Raw genomic sequence first — 18,302 nt, forward strand, 5'->3', positions numbered from 1 at the left:
GAGCTAGTCTTGAACCAGACTTTCCAGGGAAGGAGGGATGGTTGGAATAGTGTCTCCAGCCTGTCTGCCAGCCAGCTAATCTGTGCCCACAGTCTGGGAGACGTGCTGGGCCTGGACACACTGGTCAGCAGGGGGCTGGCCCAGCTCCAGAGCAACACCTTGGCAACCCTGGGGAAGGGAAGGGGTAGTGCTTGGCTTGAGGTCAGAGCATCTGGGCCAGGGCACAGAGGGGGCAGCTGGGAGTGTGTGTGTGTGGCTGCTGCTCAACAAGACGCTGGCAGGAACCAGAAAAGAAGCATCTGCTACTGACTGGCCTCCCCACCCCACCCCTCCACAGTATTGAGAAGACCTTCCCATTAGTCCAGAGGAGCTCGGCACCTGCTTAGCTACTCCCAGCTTCTAGCTAGGAAGCAGGATCTCAGGCCCGGGGCTGAGATGCAGGGCTGGGAATACAGGGAAAGGGGAAGGAGATGGGGCTATAACTTAGATCACCTTCCCCCCAAATAGAGGGGTGTCTGCATCTTGCTGGGAGTGGAAACTAAAGGAAAAGTGGTGGTCACTCAGCATCAGACTCTGAACTGAGGAATCCTGGGGAAAGAAGGGGTCGGAGGCTGAGTCTGGATGAGACGCTGGGGGAAGGCAGGAAGGGTAGGGGCTCAAAGGCTGGAACTCTAGAGGGTTTTGGCTGGAGGAGGCTTTTGGAGGGGGATGCTGGAGGTCCCAAGGCAATAAAATTAAGGAGGGGGGTGGGGTCTAACCTCTAGCAAATCCCCGGGGATATGAGGGCCTCTGGGGGTGAAGAGCCCGGGTCCAGAAGGAGGGATGCTGAGCGGCTGAGTCGAGGGATGGGACGGAGGGAGGACGGAGTTGGGACGGGAGGGAGCAGAGACTCTGGGAACCGACCCCAGGCAGGGATCAGGCGGGCGTCGAGAACGCAGGGGGATGATGTCCCAGGGCTGCGACCCGCCGGAGGACCTGACTGGGTGGGGGGCAGAGTCCCGGAACTGGGCTCTAGGCTGGGACCCGCCAGGGCGGGGCGGGGGCGGGGCGGGGCCGGGCTGGGGGCTGGGGGCTGGGCCGGGGTCCCGGGGGCCGGGGCGGGGCCGGGCTGGCGCTGCGCAGCCGCGGGGCGGCCGCCGCGCATGCGGGGCTCACAGGGCTGCAGCCGGTGCCGCTGCCACTCCCGGGAGCATGAAGGACCGAACACAGGAGCTCCGCACGGTGAGTCCGGCCCCTGCGCGGCGCCCCTCGCCGCCCGCGCCCAGCGCCCGGGCCGCTCCCCGACCACCTCCGGCGACCGCTGGGGCGGTACCCCCTGCGTCCCTGGCCAGGGTGGGAGGGAGTAGTGCCGAGCCGGTGACCCCCATCCGGGTCCCGCCCCTTGGACCCACTGGGGTCACGGGCTCGCGTGAGCTTGGCTCCGATGGTTCGCGGACTGGCGACTGGAGCCCGGGGTCCTGGATAAACTTTTCGACGCCCCCTTCTTTTCGGGGGTCTGGGGGGTATTCTGGAATATCGGTGGCGGGACCGAAGCCTGGCCTCTCCCTCGCCCCGCGGAGCAGGTCCCGACTCTCTCTCCCCACGGTGCCTCATCACTGACCCTCCTGCCCTCCCTCTGGTTTAGACAGACGGCAGGACCGGTGCAAAGGGGCCGCGGGCGGTCCCCTGTCCAGAGCCCCGCTGCAGCGCGCGCTGCGGAAACGGGGCGGTCGGGTGTGGCCGGGCTCCTCCGTTGGGCTCTGTCTCGCGGGGCGACCGCCGCCCCCATCACCTTCCATCACCTGTAGCTCCCATCACCTGTGGCTCCCCACCCGGCGGCGATCGGCATCTGCTGCCCGCCCTGGCCCGGGAGGGGTCAGACCCGCTCCTGGTCCACATTCCTGGCTTCCGGGCAGCCGGGGCCGGCGTTTCCAGACCCTTCCGGGGTTCCCTGGTCTGATTCCGACCTGAACCTATTTTTCCACCTGTGTTTCGCAGGCCCCTGGGGTGTGGCTTCTGGGGCGGGGTTCCAGTGGGGGAAGTAGAAGGATACGCAAAGGTTCTGAGTCAGAGCCCGCCCTCTCCCAGCCCTGACGGAGACCCCTGCCGCCTGCTCCTCATCATCAAGGCCCACCTCCCCTGGCCTCTGCTATTAACCAGGGTGTTCGCACCTCTCCCTTTAGAGATGGCAATCCTGGGATCGGGGGGCTGGGGGGGACAGAGAAGGAAGGGAAGCCTGCCTGTGGGGAAGGGGCATCAGGGCTCTAGACCCAGTTGAGGCTCCTCTGATGCCCTGGCTGACCCCCGCTGCTGGCAGGCCCCCACCTGCTGATCTCTGTGGCGGGGGCGGGGCTAGCTCAGTGTCTCCCCAGAACACTTCCCCTGCTACCCACCTTAGAGCCAGAGACCTGGGTCTCCTTATATGGAAAGTTCCAAGGGTCCTTTGGACTTTGGATCCCATGGCTTGTCCTCTCTGCCCATAGGTTCCCTGCATTTGTGCCTGGGTCTCCCGCCCGTTGTACCAGTCTTATCTCCTGGGCAGCATGGGGCTGGAACCTGTGCTCTCCTGCCTCCGTGTCCCCCTTGCTCTGGATGCCAGCCCCCACTCTCCCGTCAGACCTGTGTTATTCCTGGCTGGGTGCCAAGCCCCCGGAGTAAACCCCACGAGGTTTCAAAGGAAGAAGATGGTCCCTCATGTTGTGTATGGTGTCTAAACACTTACCTCGCCAGCCCTGGTGGTTGCCCTCAAGTTTCCTGTGCTTGGTTGAGTCAGAAGGAGTGTGGTTATCTTGGTGATGAATGGCCGTGTGGTGCATTTGCTGGTGTTTGGGTGCTTGGTGGGTCAGGCGAGGGTGTATGTGGGAACCAGGTGATCAGGGAGGGCACAGTCCTTTCCATCTGACATCCTCTGACTCATCAGCTTCATCCCTTCTGCTGAAGGGAAAACTGAGGGACAAAAGAGATGTGGCTGGCCTGGAAGATGAAGTGGGATGGTAGAAAGGGGCTTCACCTAGTCCTAAAAATAGTCACACTCAGACCTGGCTGAGACCTAAGGCCTAAGAGATCTTGGGCTGTAGGAAGCTTGAAGCCAGCTCTTTGCTCTGGTGTGTCTGTGATTCCCCCCTTCCCCCCAGCCAGCACACATACACGCACACACACTAGCCAGAGTGGTCTTTAGGTGGTGAGGCCTGGCTTCTCTGAAAATAAACTGAGTCTTCTTCTCCAGACAGTCCCCCCAGTCCAGGCATTCAGTGCCCATGCAGGCTGCTGTACTCAGGGCTGGGTGGCTCTGCCCCTTGGGGGTTTCTAGCAGCCTTGAGGGTCCGCTGGCAGGAGCCCACACTGGGTGGGGGGGAACCATTAGTATGGGGGGCTGCCATTCCCACAGCTCTCCCTCTGGGCTGCATAGATTCCTATCTAAGAAGTGGAGGTAGGAAAACCTAGAACCCAGTTTCTCAGGGCAAGAGGGGTGGTCACAGGTCTCCTGACTCTGACTCCATATTTGGGGGAGACCTTGAACCCCAGGAGCCAGAATCCCCAGGAACTGAGACTCCAGTGCTAGCTGCTCTGGACAGAGGGTGGTGCTTGGGACAGCCACTTGCACCACACCCAGCCTCCCTCCCTCCTCCTCCCCCCTCCTCCTCCTTCCCCACCACATTTGGAAGGAAGGCGAAGGGAGCTTATTTATAAAAGTCACACTTGGGGAAGGAGCTAGCACGTTTCCTCAGCGCTGCAAGCCAGGCCCAGCCCTCCAGCCTTCTCCAGCCCTCATGTCTCCTGGAGCTGATCCTCTCATGCAGAGGGAGAATAAAGGGGTCCTCGCGGGCTGGTGTGGGAACCAGAATGCTCTCCACAGCCCTCAGAGATCAGAAGGGCATCCTGGAGGCCTAGGACGGGTGAAGACCTGGGTCACCAGAGCATACTGGGGAGACTTTGGGGACAAGGTGTCCCCAGGCAGCCCCGCCTGGCCTGCAGCTGCCTCCTTCCCCCAGTTCAGAGGCCTCCCTGGTTTTCTTTCCGAGAACTCCTTGGAGCTGACCCACCCCTCCCTGGGCCCAGAATGGTGTTTCTCTACATTCTGGGCCATGTGAGACACAGGCGCCTGCGACAGGAAAGAGGAGGGAGAATGGTGTAGCCAGACCCAGGAAGAACCTCCCTGGAAGGAGAGGACTTGGGATGGCCCAGAAGGAGGAGTTGGATTTGAATGGGAGGAGGGAGGGTGGTCCAAAAGAAGGGACCAGTGTGAGTAAAGGCAGAGGGGCTAGGATGCCCAACCGAGAGAGAATGGTGGGTTGGCCTGACATCTGGTCTAGAGCAGGGCCCAGCTCACCAGGGTAGCACCCTGCTGACCGATTCCCTTTTTCTCTCTCACCGCTGGGAAGAGACTGGGGGTCCCGGGGCAACAGCAGGCAGGTCGGTGCCTTAACTTCTCCATGCTCATTTGTACAGTGGAGCCAGCCGGCTTTGCCCTGCAGAGCAGAAGAAACGGGGGTGTAAGAATAGACCCAGGCTGGGGGCCCCCTCCTTCCTTCGTTCCTTCTCATCACCTCCTTGGAGCTTCCCCCCCACAAAAAAACCAGTGGATTTGGGCACGTGTTCATCTGAGGTACAGATGGCCTCCAGGAACTATCTAGTCCAATCTGCTATTTTACAAATGGAAAACTGGGGTCAGAAAGGGCCAGGAGTTTATCCAAGGTCACACAGCACCTGGAGGGAGGCAGAGCTCAGCCCCTCCCCACAGCCCGAAGCTGCCTCCCTGAGCTGCTCTGGGGCCCTGCTAAGGGGTAGACCCGGCTGAGGGCAGGGATCTGGGGGAGGGGGAGGTTTGCAGGATGGGGAAAGGAGGAAGGGGTCAGAAAGGAGAGCCCTCTCTTTCTGGAGACCCAGCTCGGCCTCGCGCACACCCCTGACTCAGCTCTGGGCCTCTGCTTTAGTAATACCGGCTTTGATTAGTCATTAAAAAGAACAAGGGGGAAAAAAAATAGCCCTCGAGACAGACAACAGCAACTCCTGCTCCAGCAGGAATGAATCAAGCCTGCCTGGCTGCCTGGCTGCCGCCATCCCCCAGGATGGGCCTGGAGGCTGCCTGGCCTCCGCACCCCTTGGAGGATTCACACTCTTACTTCCCGGAGGGTATCCTGGAATCCTGGAGCCTCTGCCTGGAGAGACCACCGGGGCTGCACGCGTGGTGGCTCTCGTGGGGTATTCTCTCCCCTGTCGCTGCAGGTCCCTGTGCTGGGGCAGTGCTTACTCACTGCCACCCCGATTTTCTTTTCTGATTGTTCAGGCCGCAGGTGATGAGGCTGGAGCCGAGATGGCCAGCCGGCCAGAGAGGAGTGAGACCAGACCAGTGGTTCTCAATCCTGGGGGGGGCTTAAAAAAAACTTAACCTCACCAACCCCAGCCCCATAGATTCTCATTTGGTCTGGAAGCTGTTGTTGTTGCTGTTTTTAATCCCCCACCGAGGGACTCAGGTCCTGGGCTAGGGTTGAGAACCCGGGATCACTAGAACCAAAAAACAAACGCCAAAACAAATTGGATGTTGGTTGGATGTGAGAGGAGGAGGAGGAGTGTGGATGCTCCCCCTAGTTTCTGACTTGGGGGACTCTTGAGAATGGGGGTTCTGAGCAGGGGGGTTCAGAGAAGGGGGCTCAGGAGAAAGAGGCGGAACTTAGTTTTGGCCAGGTGGCAGGCAGGGTGCCCATATGATGTCTGGGTGGGTTTGTCCAGAAGACGTTTGTACCTTTGAGCTTATAACTGCCTCACGACTCCAGCTGCCGCCTCCACGCTGCAGCCTCTCAAGTCCCCAACTCTAGTCCAGCCCTCTTTCCGGAGCTGTGACTGCCTCTTAGAGAGGGTTGGCGGATCCCCAAGGGAGCTGGGGCCCTAATCATTCAGGGCTTTGGCCTAGATGTGGATGCAGTTGCAGGGGGCAACAAAGGCATAAACCGTCAGATTCTCACAAACTGAAGCAAGGATCAGAACAAATGAAGATCCTTCCCTTGAGCCCAAAATCCAACCAAGTAAACAGGGTGGGGAAGGGCTTGGGGGCTTTCCTTGGCAGGAAGAACTATACGATCACTTCTGTGATCCCTGGCTGCATTAACAGAGGTAGACTATGTAGAAAGAGGGAGGTGATGGGTCGTCAGCTCTTTGGCACTGCTCAGACCGCAATCAGCAGCAGATTCAGTTTATATCTTGTCCTGCTGGAGAAGACAGAGGCCGAGTGGAACAAGTCTGGGGCAGGGGCTGCAACTTAAGGCCTCTGGGAGGAATCTGAAGGGGAGGGAATGGTCAACTTGAGAAGAAAAACCCAGGAAGGATGTGGATGCTACCTTCAGATCTCTGGCAGGGCCAGCCCAGGGAGAGGGCACCAACAGGCTCTTTACGGCCTGGGGCCAAACCGCAGGAAAGGGAAGGACTTTCTAACAACTGGGGCTGCCCCAGATAGGCAGAAGTGCCCGGGAGAGCTGGTACGCTCTCCATCCCCGGAGGTGTGTGAAAGCTGCGGCTAGATGCTTGGCCAAGGTGACTTTTCAGGTCCCTTAGGGCTTGAGAGTGTGTGCCTGCGGCTCCAGTAGGGATGTGAATAGGGTGTGGGGAACCAGAGGAGCAAGATACCCACCCCAGGGAGCTGGGGAAGGCTTCCGAAGGAGGTGGCATCTAAGGACGAGGGGAGTGTCAGCTTCGTGGAATTGGCACTGCCAGCACAGGGAGCCAAATGGGGAGAGCAGGGAGGATAGTGGGTAGGTTACAGGGGCAGGGAGCTGGTTCTAGGTTCTAGGCGCAGTGTGGTGGGATCAGATTTCAGGCTGGGGCAGTGAGATGAAGAGGGGGGTGAGAGTGAAGAGGTCCTGAGGGGGAAGAAGCAGTAGCACTTGGTAAGGAAGTGGAGCATCCCCTCCATGTTTTGTTCAGAGCCACAGCTGTTTGACCCAGGTTGTGAGGTCAGGCCCTAAACCCTCCAATTGATAGAGAGCATGGAGGAGGGTGTGGCATCTCTCCCGCCACCCTTCTGTTGGAGAAGCTACTCAAGTCCAGCCTCTATGCAGGGAGGTTGTGCAGGTAGCAGGACAGAACTGGCTGGATGCCTGGAGAAGATAAGTCCGTTTCACAGATGGGCAAGCTGAGGCCCAAAGGGAGGCATCAGCCCCAGAGTCCCTGGCAGTGACTCTCATCTCCAGTGACTCCGGCGCCCTTGTCTTTGGCTCTAGCTGGTCATCACTCCGGAAGGAAAGGGAGCTGGAAAATTCTTCTGCCACTTCCCATCCACCCCTATCCTTCTCTGGGCACCAGAAGGACAGAGAAGCCAGGATGCTGAATGGCAGGAACTCCTGGGGCCACTTCCCAACCTGGCAGGCTGCCGGGGAGGGGGCCCTGGGGTTCTCCAGGCTGCACCCTGCCTCGGTGTCCCTAGGGAGTGCTCCTCTGGCTTGGTTCCTGGGCCTTAAAGTATGGAAATGGCTCCTAGATTCTCTGTGGCTAAGGGTGGGCTTGGTGGGGGATGGGGGCCACCTGGTGGCATCCACAGGCACTTGTGGGAGCGAGGATTTATTTTAGCTGCTGGGAGAGGAGGTGTGATCTCTTGAGAGGGGGGCCGCCTCCATAAAGCTCCCAACCAACCCCCTCTCTTGGTTGGTCCCACTTTGGTGGGTAGTGGGACCCCGAGAGCCCCAGGGCCACAGCCCTTCACAGAACATGCCGGGCTTCCCCATCCGTTCTCAGCCCGCCTCCCCCAGCATGGCGTCACTGTCCCCATTTCATAGAGGAGCAAACAGACCCAGAGGGGAAGTCGCTCAGCCAGTCAGTGTCTGTGCCGGGCCCAGAACTCGGCCCCTTCCCCAGCTGGCGGGGGCCCAGCCTCGCCGGCCCCTCAGCCTCTGCCTGCCTCCATCCTCGCAAGAGAGCATCAAGGTGAGGGCTAGTGCCTCCTCCCTGTGGGGCGCTGAGAAATGAGGAGGCATGACCCAGCCCGAGAACCCAGGTGACCGTCCTGCCCTGAGCATCTGGGCCTTGGCTGTGGAGAGGGACCTCGGCCTTGCCAGCAGAGTGGGCCGACCATGGCTGATTCCAGGTGTGGCGCGGCCGGCATGCTGGGAGGTCAGAGGTGTAATCATCACCCCCACCTCCCGATGGGCTGGCTTTTGTACGGCTGCCCCTGGGGCCGTGGGGTGAGGCCTGCACCTGCAGCTGAGGCAGGCCCTGGGCCAAGTGGCAACGTGACTGGCCTCTTGTGCCTGCCGGACCCAACTCTGGGCCTGGAAGGAAAGAGCATCAAGGTCAATGTCAAGACTAACAAGGAGGGAGAGTTCCCGAGCAGTCCGAGGGAGCAAGCCTGGTGGATCACAGAGGCCCGTCGCAGGCAGTAGCTCTCAAGCCGGCCTGGCTGCTGTGGGGATGGCCCCTACCTGAGCCATTCCACCTTTTGGCGGCAGGTGTTCGTGGTGCCCAGGCCTCCCCCTGCATGGCCCTCGCCTGAGAGCTCGGGGCCAGCTTGGGAACTCCAGGCAGCCTGCCTCAGGCAAGGTGTGAGCCGGGGCCAGTGGCCGGGGGACTAAGCCCTGAGGTTTGCTTGCCCAGCCTGTGGCAGGGCCTCCCCAGCGGCACCCTAGGGTGAGGGGTGTGCTGGGAGGACCCCAGTCCTGTGGGGGAGGGGAGGCAGCTGAGCAGGGGAAGGAGTGCCTGGCACGGAGGTGGATACTTGCCTCTGTCACCAACTTGACAGGCAAGGCCTCTCTCCGTGACCATGCTGGGTCCCTAGGGATCCTCCAGGTCTCACTGCGGCTGGGAGCTGAGGGCACAGCCAGGCCTTGTCCCTGCCAAGGGCCCTGGAGCTGCACCCTGCGGGCCTGCTGTATGTAGATGCTGGGCAGTTTGGGTGTCCCAGGCCCAGTGGGACCCAGTGGTCCTAACACAGGTCCGCTCATGTGTGCACACCCCTGTGCAGGCCAAGGACAGCGACGACGATGATGATGTCACTGTCACCGTGGACCGAGACCGCTTCATGGATGAGTTCTTCGAACAGGTGGGAGCAGCACACCTGCCTCTCCCCAAACACTGGCAGACCCGGGGTGGCCACGTCTCACCTCTGAGGCAGGCCGGGGCTCTTACACACCTGCGCCTGGCTCAGCAGCCCACAGGCGCCAGTTAATGAGCCCATTTTGAGAGTGGATAGACTGAGGCTTAGAGGGGAGCAAAGATTGGGATGGCCCATTCCTCCCCACTCCTACCCTGGTCTAGAAGGATCCTTGGAGCAGCCCTGCCTCCCCTCACCTACCCCCTGAAGCCTGGCTCAGTCTGGCCCTGAGCCCTGACCTCCAGCCCTACTCTGGGCAAGCCCTGGGCCCAAGAAGCCCCCTCCCTGGATTTTTACCTCCAGACCACCTGGCCTTGGTCCACAGGTGGAGGAGATCCGCGGCTTCATTGACAAGATCTCAGAGAACGTGGAGGAGGTGAAGCGGAAGCACAGCGCCATCCTGGCCTCCCCCAACCCTGATGAGAGTGAGTGTGTAGGTGTGAGGAGCCCCACAGGCCTCCAGGAAGGCGCTGCTGCGGGGAGGGACGCCCTTCATTGCTGGTCGACTGAGGGCTGCCTGCGCCTGGCCAGGCTGGGGAGGGCTCCATGGGAAGCCTCAGGAAACACAGCTGTCCCAGGCCCGGGTTGAGGTGGGGAGGGGGGGTCAGTGCCCAGTACCACCTGCCGGATGCCTAGTGAGAAGGGCAGGGTCAGGCGCCGGACCCGCCCTCCCCAGGTGAGCTGGCTGTTTTCTAAGGCAGCACGGCTGGCTGGCTGTAGCCCTGGGATTCTGGGAGGGAGCAAGGAGGGAGGCAGCGGCCTCTGATCAATAGAAGGCCTCTCAGCCTAGCCTCTCCCTTTCCCTCGCCTCCCCAGGGGAGCAGATGGCAGCTCTGAGGCATCAGTGCTGTGGGAGGGCAAGCTGGCCAAGCAGGCAGAGCTTCCGGAAAAAGCTGGCAGCCCTGGCACTTGGCCATTGGTACCCCGGAGCCGGGCGTTCTCAGGGCTCCAGGAAGTCACCTCTCTCCCTCTGCACAGGGAGGCTTTGTGGGTCTGCGTTTCACTCTGTCTCCAGACAGGTCCCACTGACCTGGCTGTCACGATTCCCGTGGAGGTGTTGATTACTACTACACTAACATGGGCCAGGCTGACAGCATGCAGGCCCGTGAAGCCCTCCCATAGAGGGGGCTCACCGTCAGCCCTGGGGAGGCAGTGACGGGCTGGGGCCCAGGTCAGCCACCTGGACTCATCAGATTGTGTGTGTGCACTGCCTGCTTGTTCTTGCGGCTTGCCCACCTCCCCTGTCCCTTCTCCAGCTCCTTTGGAAGGCGCCAGCCTATGGGGCCCCAGGACAAAGCACGGGGGAGGGTCTGGCTGCTGCCCAGGTGTTCGTGGGAAAGGACCGTATGGCCCATAGCCCACCACCCAGGCACCCAAAGCTTGATTTTGTTCTCACCTCCAGCACTGCCTCCCTAGCCATGGCCTCTCAGCCCCAGGCCCACAGGCATCCTCAAGCACCCAGAATAAATCTCTCCACGGCCCCAAAGTGTGCTTGAACTTGAGGCCAGTGCCAGGCCCTCTGAAGGCAGAGTGAGTCAGCTGGGAGCCGGGGAGACTGTCCCAGGAAGAGGTGGAAAGGAAAGAGGGACACCCCAGAGCAGGGCACACATCCAGTGCGGTCACTGTGTCGTTCTGCTTTGCCCCTCTCCCTAGAGGTTTGTCTGGGACGGCAGTATATGACGTGGCTTGTCTGTGGGCCCGTGTGTATCTGGGCCAGCGCGTGTCCCTGGTGGGTCACTCCTGGTGGGGCGCAGGAGGGGGCTGGCTGTGGGGTGAGACGATAAAGAGCTGGGAGTTGGCCTCTCACCTGCTGGAAGGTGGGGCAGGCGGGGGGCGACGGACCTGCCCAGCCTTGGCTGCCTTGTGCCACCGTCATCAGACATCACTAGTGACCAGTTTAGAATCGCCACCCGTGAGCTGGGCAGTCAGGACCCGGCTGATGGTCGCTGATGTGGGCTAACAGGCACTTCCCAAGGGGAGAGGGCTCCCCATTAAGGGTTCTAGGGCAGAGGCGGAGCAGAGTTGAGGGGGCATCACAAAGAAAGTTGGCAGTGAGTGGGGGGCTTTCCTGGGCCAAGGCTTGCTCTCAAGCCTCCTCTGGGGGCTGCCATCCAGGCTGGGCTATTCTGGGTCTGAGCGAAAGAGGCTGCGACATCAGAGCAGCTGGTAACCGAGTTTGCCTTTGTTCCTACGAACAAGGCCTCTTCCCCCGCTCCTGGAAGCCCCCCACTCCACCTCATTCACATTCCACTTGGGAAGTGGCCCTCCCACTCGATCAGCCGCTGTAAATGCCCCTCCCAAGTCCCCTGTGGGAGAAGCGCCAACCCCGGAAGCAAGCACAGAGCGGATGAGAAAGGTTCCAGCCAGGAGCTCAGTCCTGGTTTCTCCAGGGGGTGGAGCCATGGGGGGCTGCCCTGAGGCTGGGCTCCACCCAGCACCCCAGAGGGAAGCAGCCGTCTTGCCCCACTTTGCCAGCCAACCCCTCGCAGGGAGCAGGGCTCGCTGGGCACCTCCATGGCCTCTGGCAGCTTTACGGAGATGGTTCCAGTTGGAACAAGGGCCAGAAACTACGCCACAGCCCTCCCCCAGCTTCACCCCCTCATAGGCCTCGCTGCATGCTACCCTCTAGGGCTGACTGTACCCCAGGGGCCCACCTCTTTGAAGCTCTTCTCCCAGCTCCCACCCGGCTGGGTGCCTCCAGCCCCCATCCACCTACCGGGCACTCGGCAGTTGGCCTTCACTGAGCTCAGCACCTGGGGAGGGGGGCTTTGTGAAGAGAACAGCGTCTGGCCTGCCCAGGGTGCTTGATGGGGGCTGGCTTCTGCCTCCTCCTTGGCCCCTGGCCCGCATCGGCCCATCAGCTGGATGTTCACCCCCAGAGCCACCAGGTAGCGTTAGGTGAGCCCGCACCTCCACCTTCAACTCAGGCAAGTTATCAAGTAAACGTTCCCCAGTGCCACCTCCAGCATCACCAGCCACTCCACAATTACTTCTGCCTTAAATTTAGCCCCATCTGTTATCTGCAGGGGGTCGGGGGGAGCCAGCAAAGGCGGAAGGGAGGCTCCTTGGAAGGCACACGAGAAGGGGTGAGGCTGCAGCTGGTGTGGCCCCGGCCCGGGATTGGAGGGGCAGGCGGACTCTTAGCCAGGGGACGAGGGGAGACCCAGGGTCTGCCCAGAGCCCCCTCAGGCCTGAGCCTGAAGATCAGGCATGGGGGAGCCCAGGGTGTCTACCCGCCACCCCTTCTACCTCCCCAGAAACCAAGGAAGAGCTGGAGGAACTCATGTCTGACATAAAGAAGACAGCAAACAAAGTTCGCTCCAAATTGAAGAGTGAGTCTGGGCTCCAGGCCTTGTCTGGGATATGGGGGGCACTCCAGGCCTGCTTCCCCCACACAGCCCACGGGATTTCACTGACTCTGAGGGGGTACATTGGGTCTTGCTTTCCTCTGTGAGGGTACCATCACGCGCCATTTACTCAGCAGCTACCTGGCAAGGCCTGTTTATGCCAGGCTCCGGGCTGGGCCTTGGGACACATGCCTGAGGCTCTGTCCAGGGAGTGTTCCACTCTGGGCACTGTCAGCTAAAGAGAGTTAAAGAAGTGGCCAGCAGTGCCTGGTCCCACACAGGAGCCCCCATGCGCTCACGTGAGCACAGGTATGCATGCCCCGGAATGCACAGGCCTAGGGGTCCTGTGCCCTGTGGTTGTGGCCGCCTAGCCCTGCCCACCCTCCGACCCCCTCCACGGCATGCCCCGCTCCTCGCTCCATGCACAGCCTTCCTGAGCAGGAGAGAGACAGGGTGGGCCTGAGCCACCAGGCCTAGCGCATAGTAGGTGCACACACACACAGATACACAGCTTGGTGCGTGCCCGAGGCCTCACAGGTGTGTCTGTGTGTGTGTGTATGCACGCAGCCACACACACATCGTGCCTGGAGGAGCCCTTGTTGGCCCCTCCTCCATCAGTGCCTGGAGCTCCTCTTGCTCTGCTTCCTGCGTGACCCCACTCAACAGACAACACAAGTCCCCGCAGGGGAGGTCCTGAGCCAGAGCCTGGGTGTGTGGGTGGCGAGGCAGTGGAGAATGGGGCAGGTTATCAGCAGCTGGCTGTTCCCCAGGCATCGAGCAGAGCATCGAGCAGGAGGAAGGCCTGAGCCGCTCATCCGCTGACCTGAGGATCCGAAAGACACAGGTGTGGGCGGGACCTCTGGGGCGGGCAGCCGGGCACCTGAAGCTCTGGGGCCTGGTGGGGCTGGGCCTAACACCTGCACCCCCATCTCGGGCCCCCCAGCACTCCACACTGTCCCGGAAGTTTGTGGAGGTGATGTCCGAGTACAACTCCACGCAGACTGACTACCGTGAGCGCTGCAAGGGCCGCATCCAGAGGCAGCTGGAGATCAGTAAGCTGAGGGGGCGGGGCCGAGGGGCGGGGCCGAGGGGCGGGGCCGGGCTGCCGCTGACCACCCTGGGGAAGGCCGGGCTCAGCGTGACCCCTGCTCACAGCCGGCCGGACCACGACCAGCGAGGAGCTGGAGGACATGCTGGAGAGTGGGAACCCCGCCATCTTTGCCTCCGGGGTGAGTGTGGACCCCTCCCCCTGGGGACCCTGGTGTGCGTGCAGAGCGCTGGATCTGGGCAGTCTTTGGACACAGCCACCTGTGAGGCAGGTTTTAGAGAAGAGAAGGCCGAGTCCCAGAGAGAGTTAGGGACCAGGCAGAGGTCGCACAAATATTAGGGGCAGAGGTGGAATTAAGACCCGTCTCCCGGTTCCTCCCAGTCAGGTCCGCTTCCTAGCTACCCCTGCTCATTTGCTACCGGCTAGGGGCTCCTTCCACCAGCCTCAGGACCTTTTACCCCTCTTGGAGGACACGGTGCCCTTGGTCTCTCTATATGCAAATGAAGCTCCATGTTCTACCCTGCAGGGGGGCTTCCTGAAGGAGGTGGCACACAGGTAGGGGAGGCAGCTTGGGCGTGTGGTTCTAGGAGGGGGTGTCAGCTACATTCAGTGTGGGAGGAAGAACAGGAGGAGAGGGGATGGGAGAAAGGCAAGGCCTGGGCCCCTCGGGGCAGTCGTCTTGGGCTCCTACAGCGCTGGTGGTTAAGAAGTACCACTCAGCTGTTACTATGCACGGGCACAGGTGGGGAGCGTTAGCCCTGTGTTACAGGTAGGAAATCTACAGGTAGGAAATCAGGTCTCAGAGAAATTAGGTAACCGCTAGTAAGAGCCGAGCAGAAAGTGGGGGGAGAGCTGCGGCCACAGAAGAAGCCTAGGCTCTGCTGCCAGAACATTCTGCTCAGGCCACTGCCCTTCCCAGTGGCCTCTTGCTGTCCCGGCCCCCACCCCCACTCCTTTCCGCCGGCCCCTGGGTCCCAGCCCACTGCTCCCGCCCCCTAGATCATCATGGACTCCAGCATCTCAAAGCAGGCCCTGAGCGAGATTGAGACGCGCCACAGTGAGATCATCAAGCTGGAGAACAGCATCCGGGAGCTGCACGACATGTTCATGGACATGGCCATGCTTGTGGAGAGCCAGGTGAGTGCCCGGGGCCCCACCGTCCCTCCCCCAGCCCCCAGCAGCACCCAGGGCTGCACTAACCCTACCCTCTCTGCCCGCCACGCTGCCCTGCCCGGGAGGGACCGAGTCTTCAGGTAACTAACCACGTGCTGTTGAAGCTGCCCCCAGGGTCCTGGCCACCTGAAGGATCCTCTCTGCATGGCTCTGCTTGGCCTTCCAGGACCCCAGGCCCTGCATGGCCCCTACCCACCTTCACCCAGCCTTGTCCTGTCTTGCTCACCAGCTGTGTGTCATGTGGGCACTGTGGATGGGCACTTTTCTAGGAGCCAGAGGTACAGCCGTGACCAGGACAGCTGAGGGCCTGCTCCCTGAGAGCTAATGTCTGTTGGGCAAAAGGGCAGCATAAGTAAACGATGAATGGCATATTCTCCAGTTGTGCCAGACGTTAGAAGGAGGCGATGTAACAGAGCAGCGGTTCTCAAACTTTAAAGTGCTCAAGAGCCACCTGGAGGGCTTGTTATACGTTTCCCTATTCTGGTCCCCGTTCCCAGAGATTGGTAGGTGGGGTGGGGGTTCCTAACTTTGCATGTCTCATAAGCTCAAGGGTGATGCCGAGGCTGCTAGTCCAAGGGCCACACTTGGAGTGACACAGTCACTGCAGTGGCCACTTTGGACGGGGTGGTCAGGGAAGGCCTCTCTGAGGAGGCGGCATTTGAGCTCCGAAGACTCCCCAGGGGAAGAGTGAAGGGGTGGCCCAGGCAGAGGGACCAGCAGCACCACAGTCCTGAGACCAGCAGGAGCCTGACTTATGTGAGGAGCATAAGGAGTCCGGGCGGCTAGAGCACGGGGAGAGCTGGAGATGACAGAGATGGGGTCTTGGCCGGCGGTGCTGGGATGCTGGAGTCTCTTCTAGATTGGAGGGTCTTAAGTGTGGGAGTAGCATGGCCCGAATTAGGAAGCAGGGAGGCCTTGAGGAGGCTGCTGCTTCCAGTGGGGCAGAGAGACCATGGTGCTGTGGACGCCGGTGGGAGCAGTGGGCTTGGAGAGAGCGGCCAGCCCTCAACACGCTGCTGCTGGGAGTCCTGGGCATTGTCATGGTCGAGTGGCCTCTGGGGGCTGCCTGGGACCAGACTGCAGGGCCCACGAGGGCTGTGGGACTGGGCAGGGGGGTCTTAAAAGGTTGAAGACCAAAGCCTGTCAGGGCTGGACGGAACCATCGTGCCTGGGGAGGATGGAGTGTGGGGCTCACTGTCACTATGGCCAGACTCCAGCCCACCCACTCCCGCCACTGCCTTCCTCTGCCCAGCCCCGGGGTCAGGGCCCCTTCCGAGCGTCCTCTGCATGGTCCCCGCCCCCTTGGCTGAGGCTGCATGGCCAGTTCCCGCCCCAGGATGGCTGCATTTCAGGGAGCTGCGCGGGGTGCCTGGCAGAGGCCAAGGGCACAGGTGAGAAGCTCTGCCCCATCCGCCTCACACTCCCCTTTGCTCTAACCTCAGGCTGCTTTCCTGAAATCCTGCCCTGGGGCCCCGTCGTAACGCTGAGGGGGGCCCTCTGGAGCTCGGGTGCCCCTGGCCCTGCAGGGAGAGATGATTGACAGGATTGAGTACAACGTGGAACATTCGGTGGACTACGTGGAGAGGGCTGTGTCTGACACCAAGAAGGCCGTCAAGTACCAGAGCAAGGCTCGCCGGGTCAGTAGCCCCAACCCTGCCTAAGCCCACGTCCTCACGCTCGCACAGAGCCTCCGCGCTCTGCCTGCACCCTCCCTCGGCTCTGACCAGAGCCTCCAACACCCAGTTAAAACCCGACCCAGACACGTTCCAGGCCATCACTTTCTCCCTCAATTCAATCCCCCCGACTCTCCAACCCTTATCCCTCACCAGAGCCCCTCCCCAGCCGCCGCACAGCCTCAAAGCTCTGCCCAGAGGCTCAGCCTCCCTCCTGGCCCCACTTCCGCGCTCTGAGGCCTCTCCTTGCCTCCCTGTGCAGAAGAAGATCATGATCATCATCTGCTGTGTGGTCCTGGGCATCGTCATTGCCTCCACCTTCGGAGGCATCTTCGGGTAGAGACCACCCCACCGCCACTCCGCTCTGGACGGCCCACCCCAGGAGGTGCCCTGGCTGCTGCCACCTTCTGGCTCGAGCCCTCTCCTCCGCACCCCATACCGCTCCTTTCTCTGCACAGGGCCCCCCATTCCCACCCTGCCCTGAGCCGTCGTGTGCATGATCTTTGTGACAGTGTGCGTCTGTACAGAGGAGGCAGAGGGGAGCCAGGCTGGGAAACAGCCGGCCAGGTGGGGATGGGCCAGCAAGGGACAGACTCAGGCCCTGGCCCAGGCCATTCCCCTTATAGGCAGGGCTGCCTGGGGTAGTTAAGCCATGCTCCCCTCCCCCGGCCTTCAGTAATCCCACTCCAGCCTGGGGTCTGCTCTCTCCTGGGATCAAGGCTCTCTGGACCCCAACCTTGCCTCCTACTGACCAGCCCATCTGCCCCATCCTGTGTCCTCTCCAGCTGTCCCCATAAGCCAAGCCCCCCGAGGGTTGGGGACCAGCTGGCCACATGGTGCTGCTTTTCAGGTTCGGGGAAGGGTGGCCCTGAGAGACAGCCCAGCTCTAAGCCTCTAACAGCCACTCACTGCCAGGGAGGCTCAGGGTGCCGTGGCCGGGTGGGTATGGCTTCTGGCCGTGTCAAGACCAGGCTTCCTCCCCTGCCTCGGGGCAGAGTCCAACAGGTCTTCAGCTGCCTCAGCCTCCCTTCCCACATTCCTACAGCCCCAGGAACAACCCCTTTGGGCTACGCCTGACCCCAGGTAATATTCTGGAAGAGGCTGACTGGTGCCTGGTCTCCAGCCGCCCTCGGAGCTAGGGAGGCAGAGCAGGCCCTGGTCAGGCCTCTGCACTGGTGAAGCCCGGGCCGTGGCCCGGGCCAGCCACTCTCCCCGGCAGGCCCTAGTCAGGTCCTCAAGCCATTGTGTTGCATGTTTGGGACAGTGGTCCCTGCTCTCTTGTGCTCGGGAAGTCAGCATCCCTTCAGGCGCCCTCAATCTCATCCTGCCCTTGCTGCCCCCCACAGACGTGCCACGTGGGTGTCAGGTGTCTGGGATGCAGTATTCAGCAGCCAGCCAGGGAGGGGCACCTCCCTCCCCCCGCCACTGTCTTGGGACTTCTCAAGTCTGAGATGTGCGCCCACCCAAAACCCCTGTCGCCCGTTGACAGGCAAGGAGCATGCATGCGAGCGCATGCAGCAGGGGCCGGGGCCAGGTCTGGGCCCCGCCTTCCCTCGGCTTTGCTCCTGCCCAGTGACTGTGACCGCTGTCCGTGTTGCCTTCTTGAACAGCGACTCCCCTCCCCCTCCTCCACCCCTTCACCAAAGGTCTTGGTACAACCAGCTGCCCATTTTGTGACATTTTTATGTAGAATAAACATTTGTACCTGTACCATGCCTCTCTGCTCTAGACTTCTTAGTGTCACGGCCTTAGGACTGGGGCTGATCGTATGTGGCACCACGGGGCTCAGAGACCAAGGATCCCAGCCGCCTCCCTTGGCCTTCAACTTCCAGACCCTCCGGCCCCTCCACCCCAGCCTGAACATCTCTCAGCTCTTGCTTAACACCTGATTCCTATTCTGTACTGTGGGCCCACATCTACCACCTCTTCCCACTTTTCCAGGAGTCACAAGCCACCACTGGATCCCCTCTTATCACCCTGCTAGACAGTCCCCCCACCCCGGGGCA

At 61.3% G+C, this 18,302-nt stretch overlaps 1 protein-coding gene across 2 annotated transcripts; it reads left to right on the forward strand.

Moving 5' to 3' along the window:
- The first annotated feature begins 1,093 nt into the window (after positions 1-1,093).
- On the forward strand, positions 1,094-18,006 carry STX1A (syntaxin 1A). Of its 2 annotated transcripts, none has more exons than XM_059037271.2 (10): positions 1,094-1,221; positions 8,927-9,004; positions 9,381-9,480; positions 12,313-12,387; positions 13,173-13,246; positions 13,346-13,454; positions 13,558-13,631; positions 14,450-14,587; positions 16,150-16,260; positions 16,559-18,006. In XM_059037271.2, the coding sequence occupies exons 1-10, from the start codon at positions 1,192-1,194 to the stop codon at positions 16,634-16,636; spliced, it is 867 nt and encodes a 288-aa protein (XP_058893254.1). In that variant the 5' UTR covers positions 1,094-1,191; the 3' UTR covers positions 16,637-18,006. The 2 variants fall into 2 exon arrangements, 1 of the variants encoding a protein (XP_058893254.1); XR_010836580.1 differs by having other exon boundaries at positions 1,134-1,221; positions 14,450-14,703; positions 16,066-16,260.
- The last annotated feature ends 296 nt before the right edge of the window (positions 18,007-18,302 follow it).

The sequence above is a fragment of the Kogia breviceps genome, chromosome 14 (genome assembly GCF_026419965.1).
Source record: "Kogia breviceps isolate mKogBre1 chromosome 14, mKogBre1 haplotype 1, whole genome shotgun sequence".
Classification (NCBI taxonomy): Eukaryota; Metazoa; Chordata; class Mammalia; order Artiodactyla; family Physeteridae; genus Kogia; species Kogia breviceps.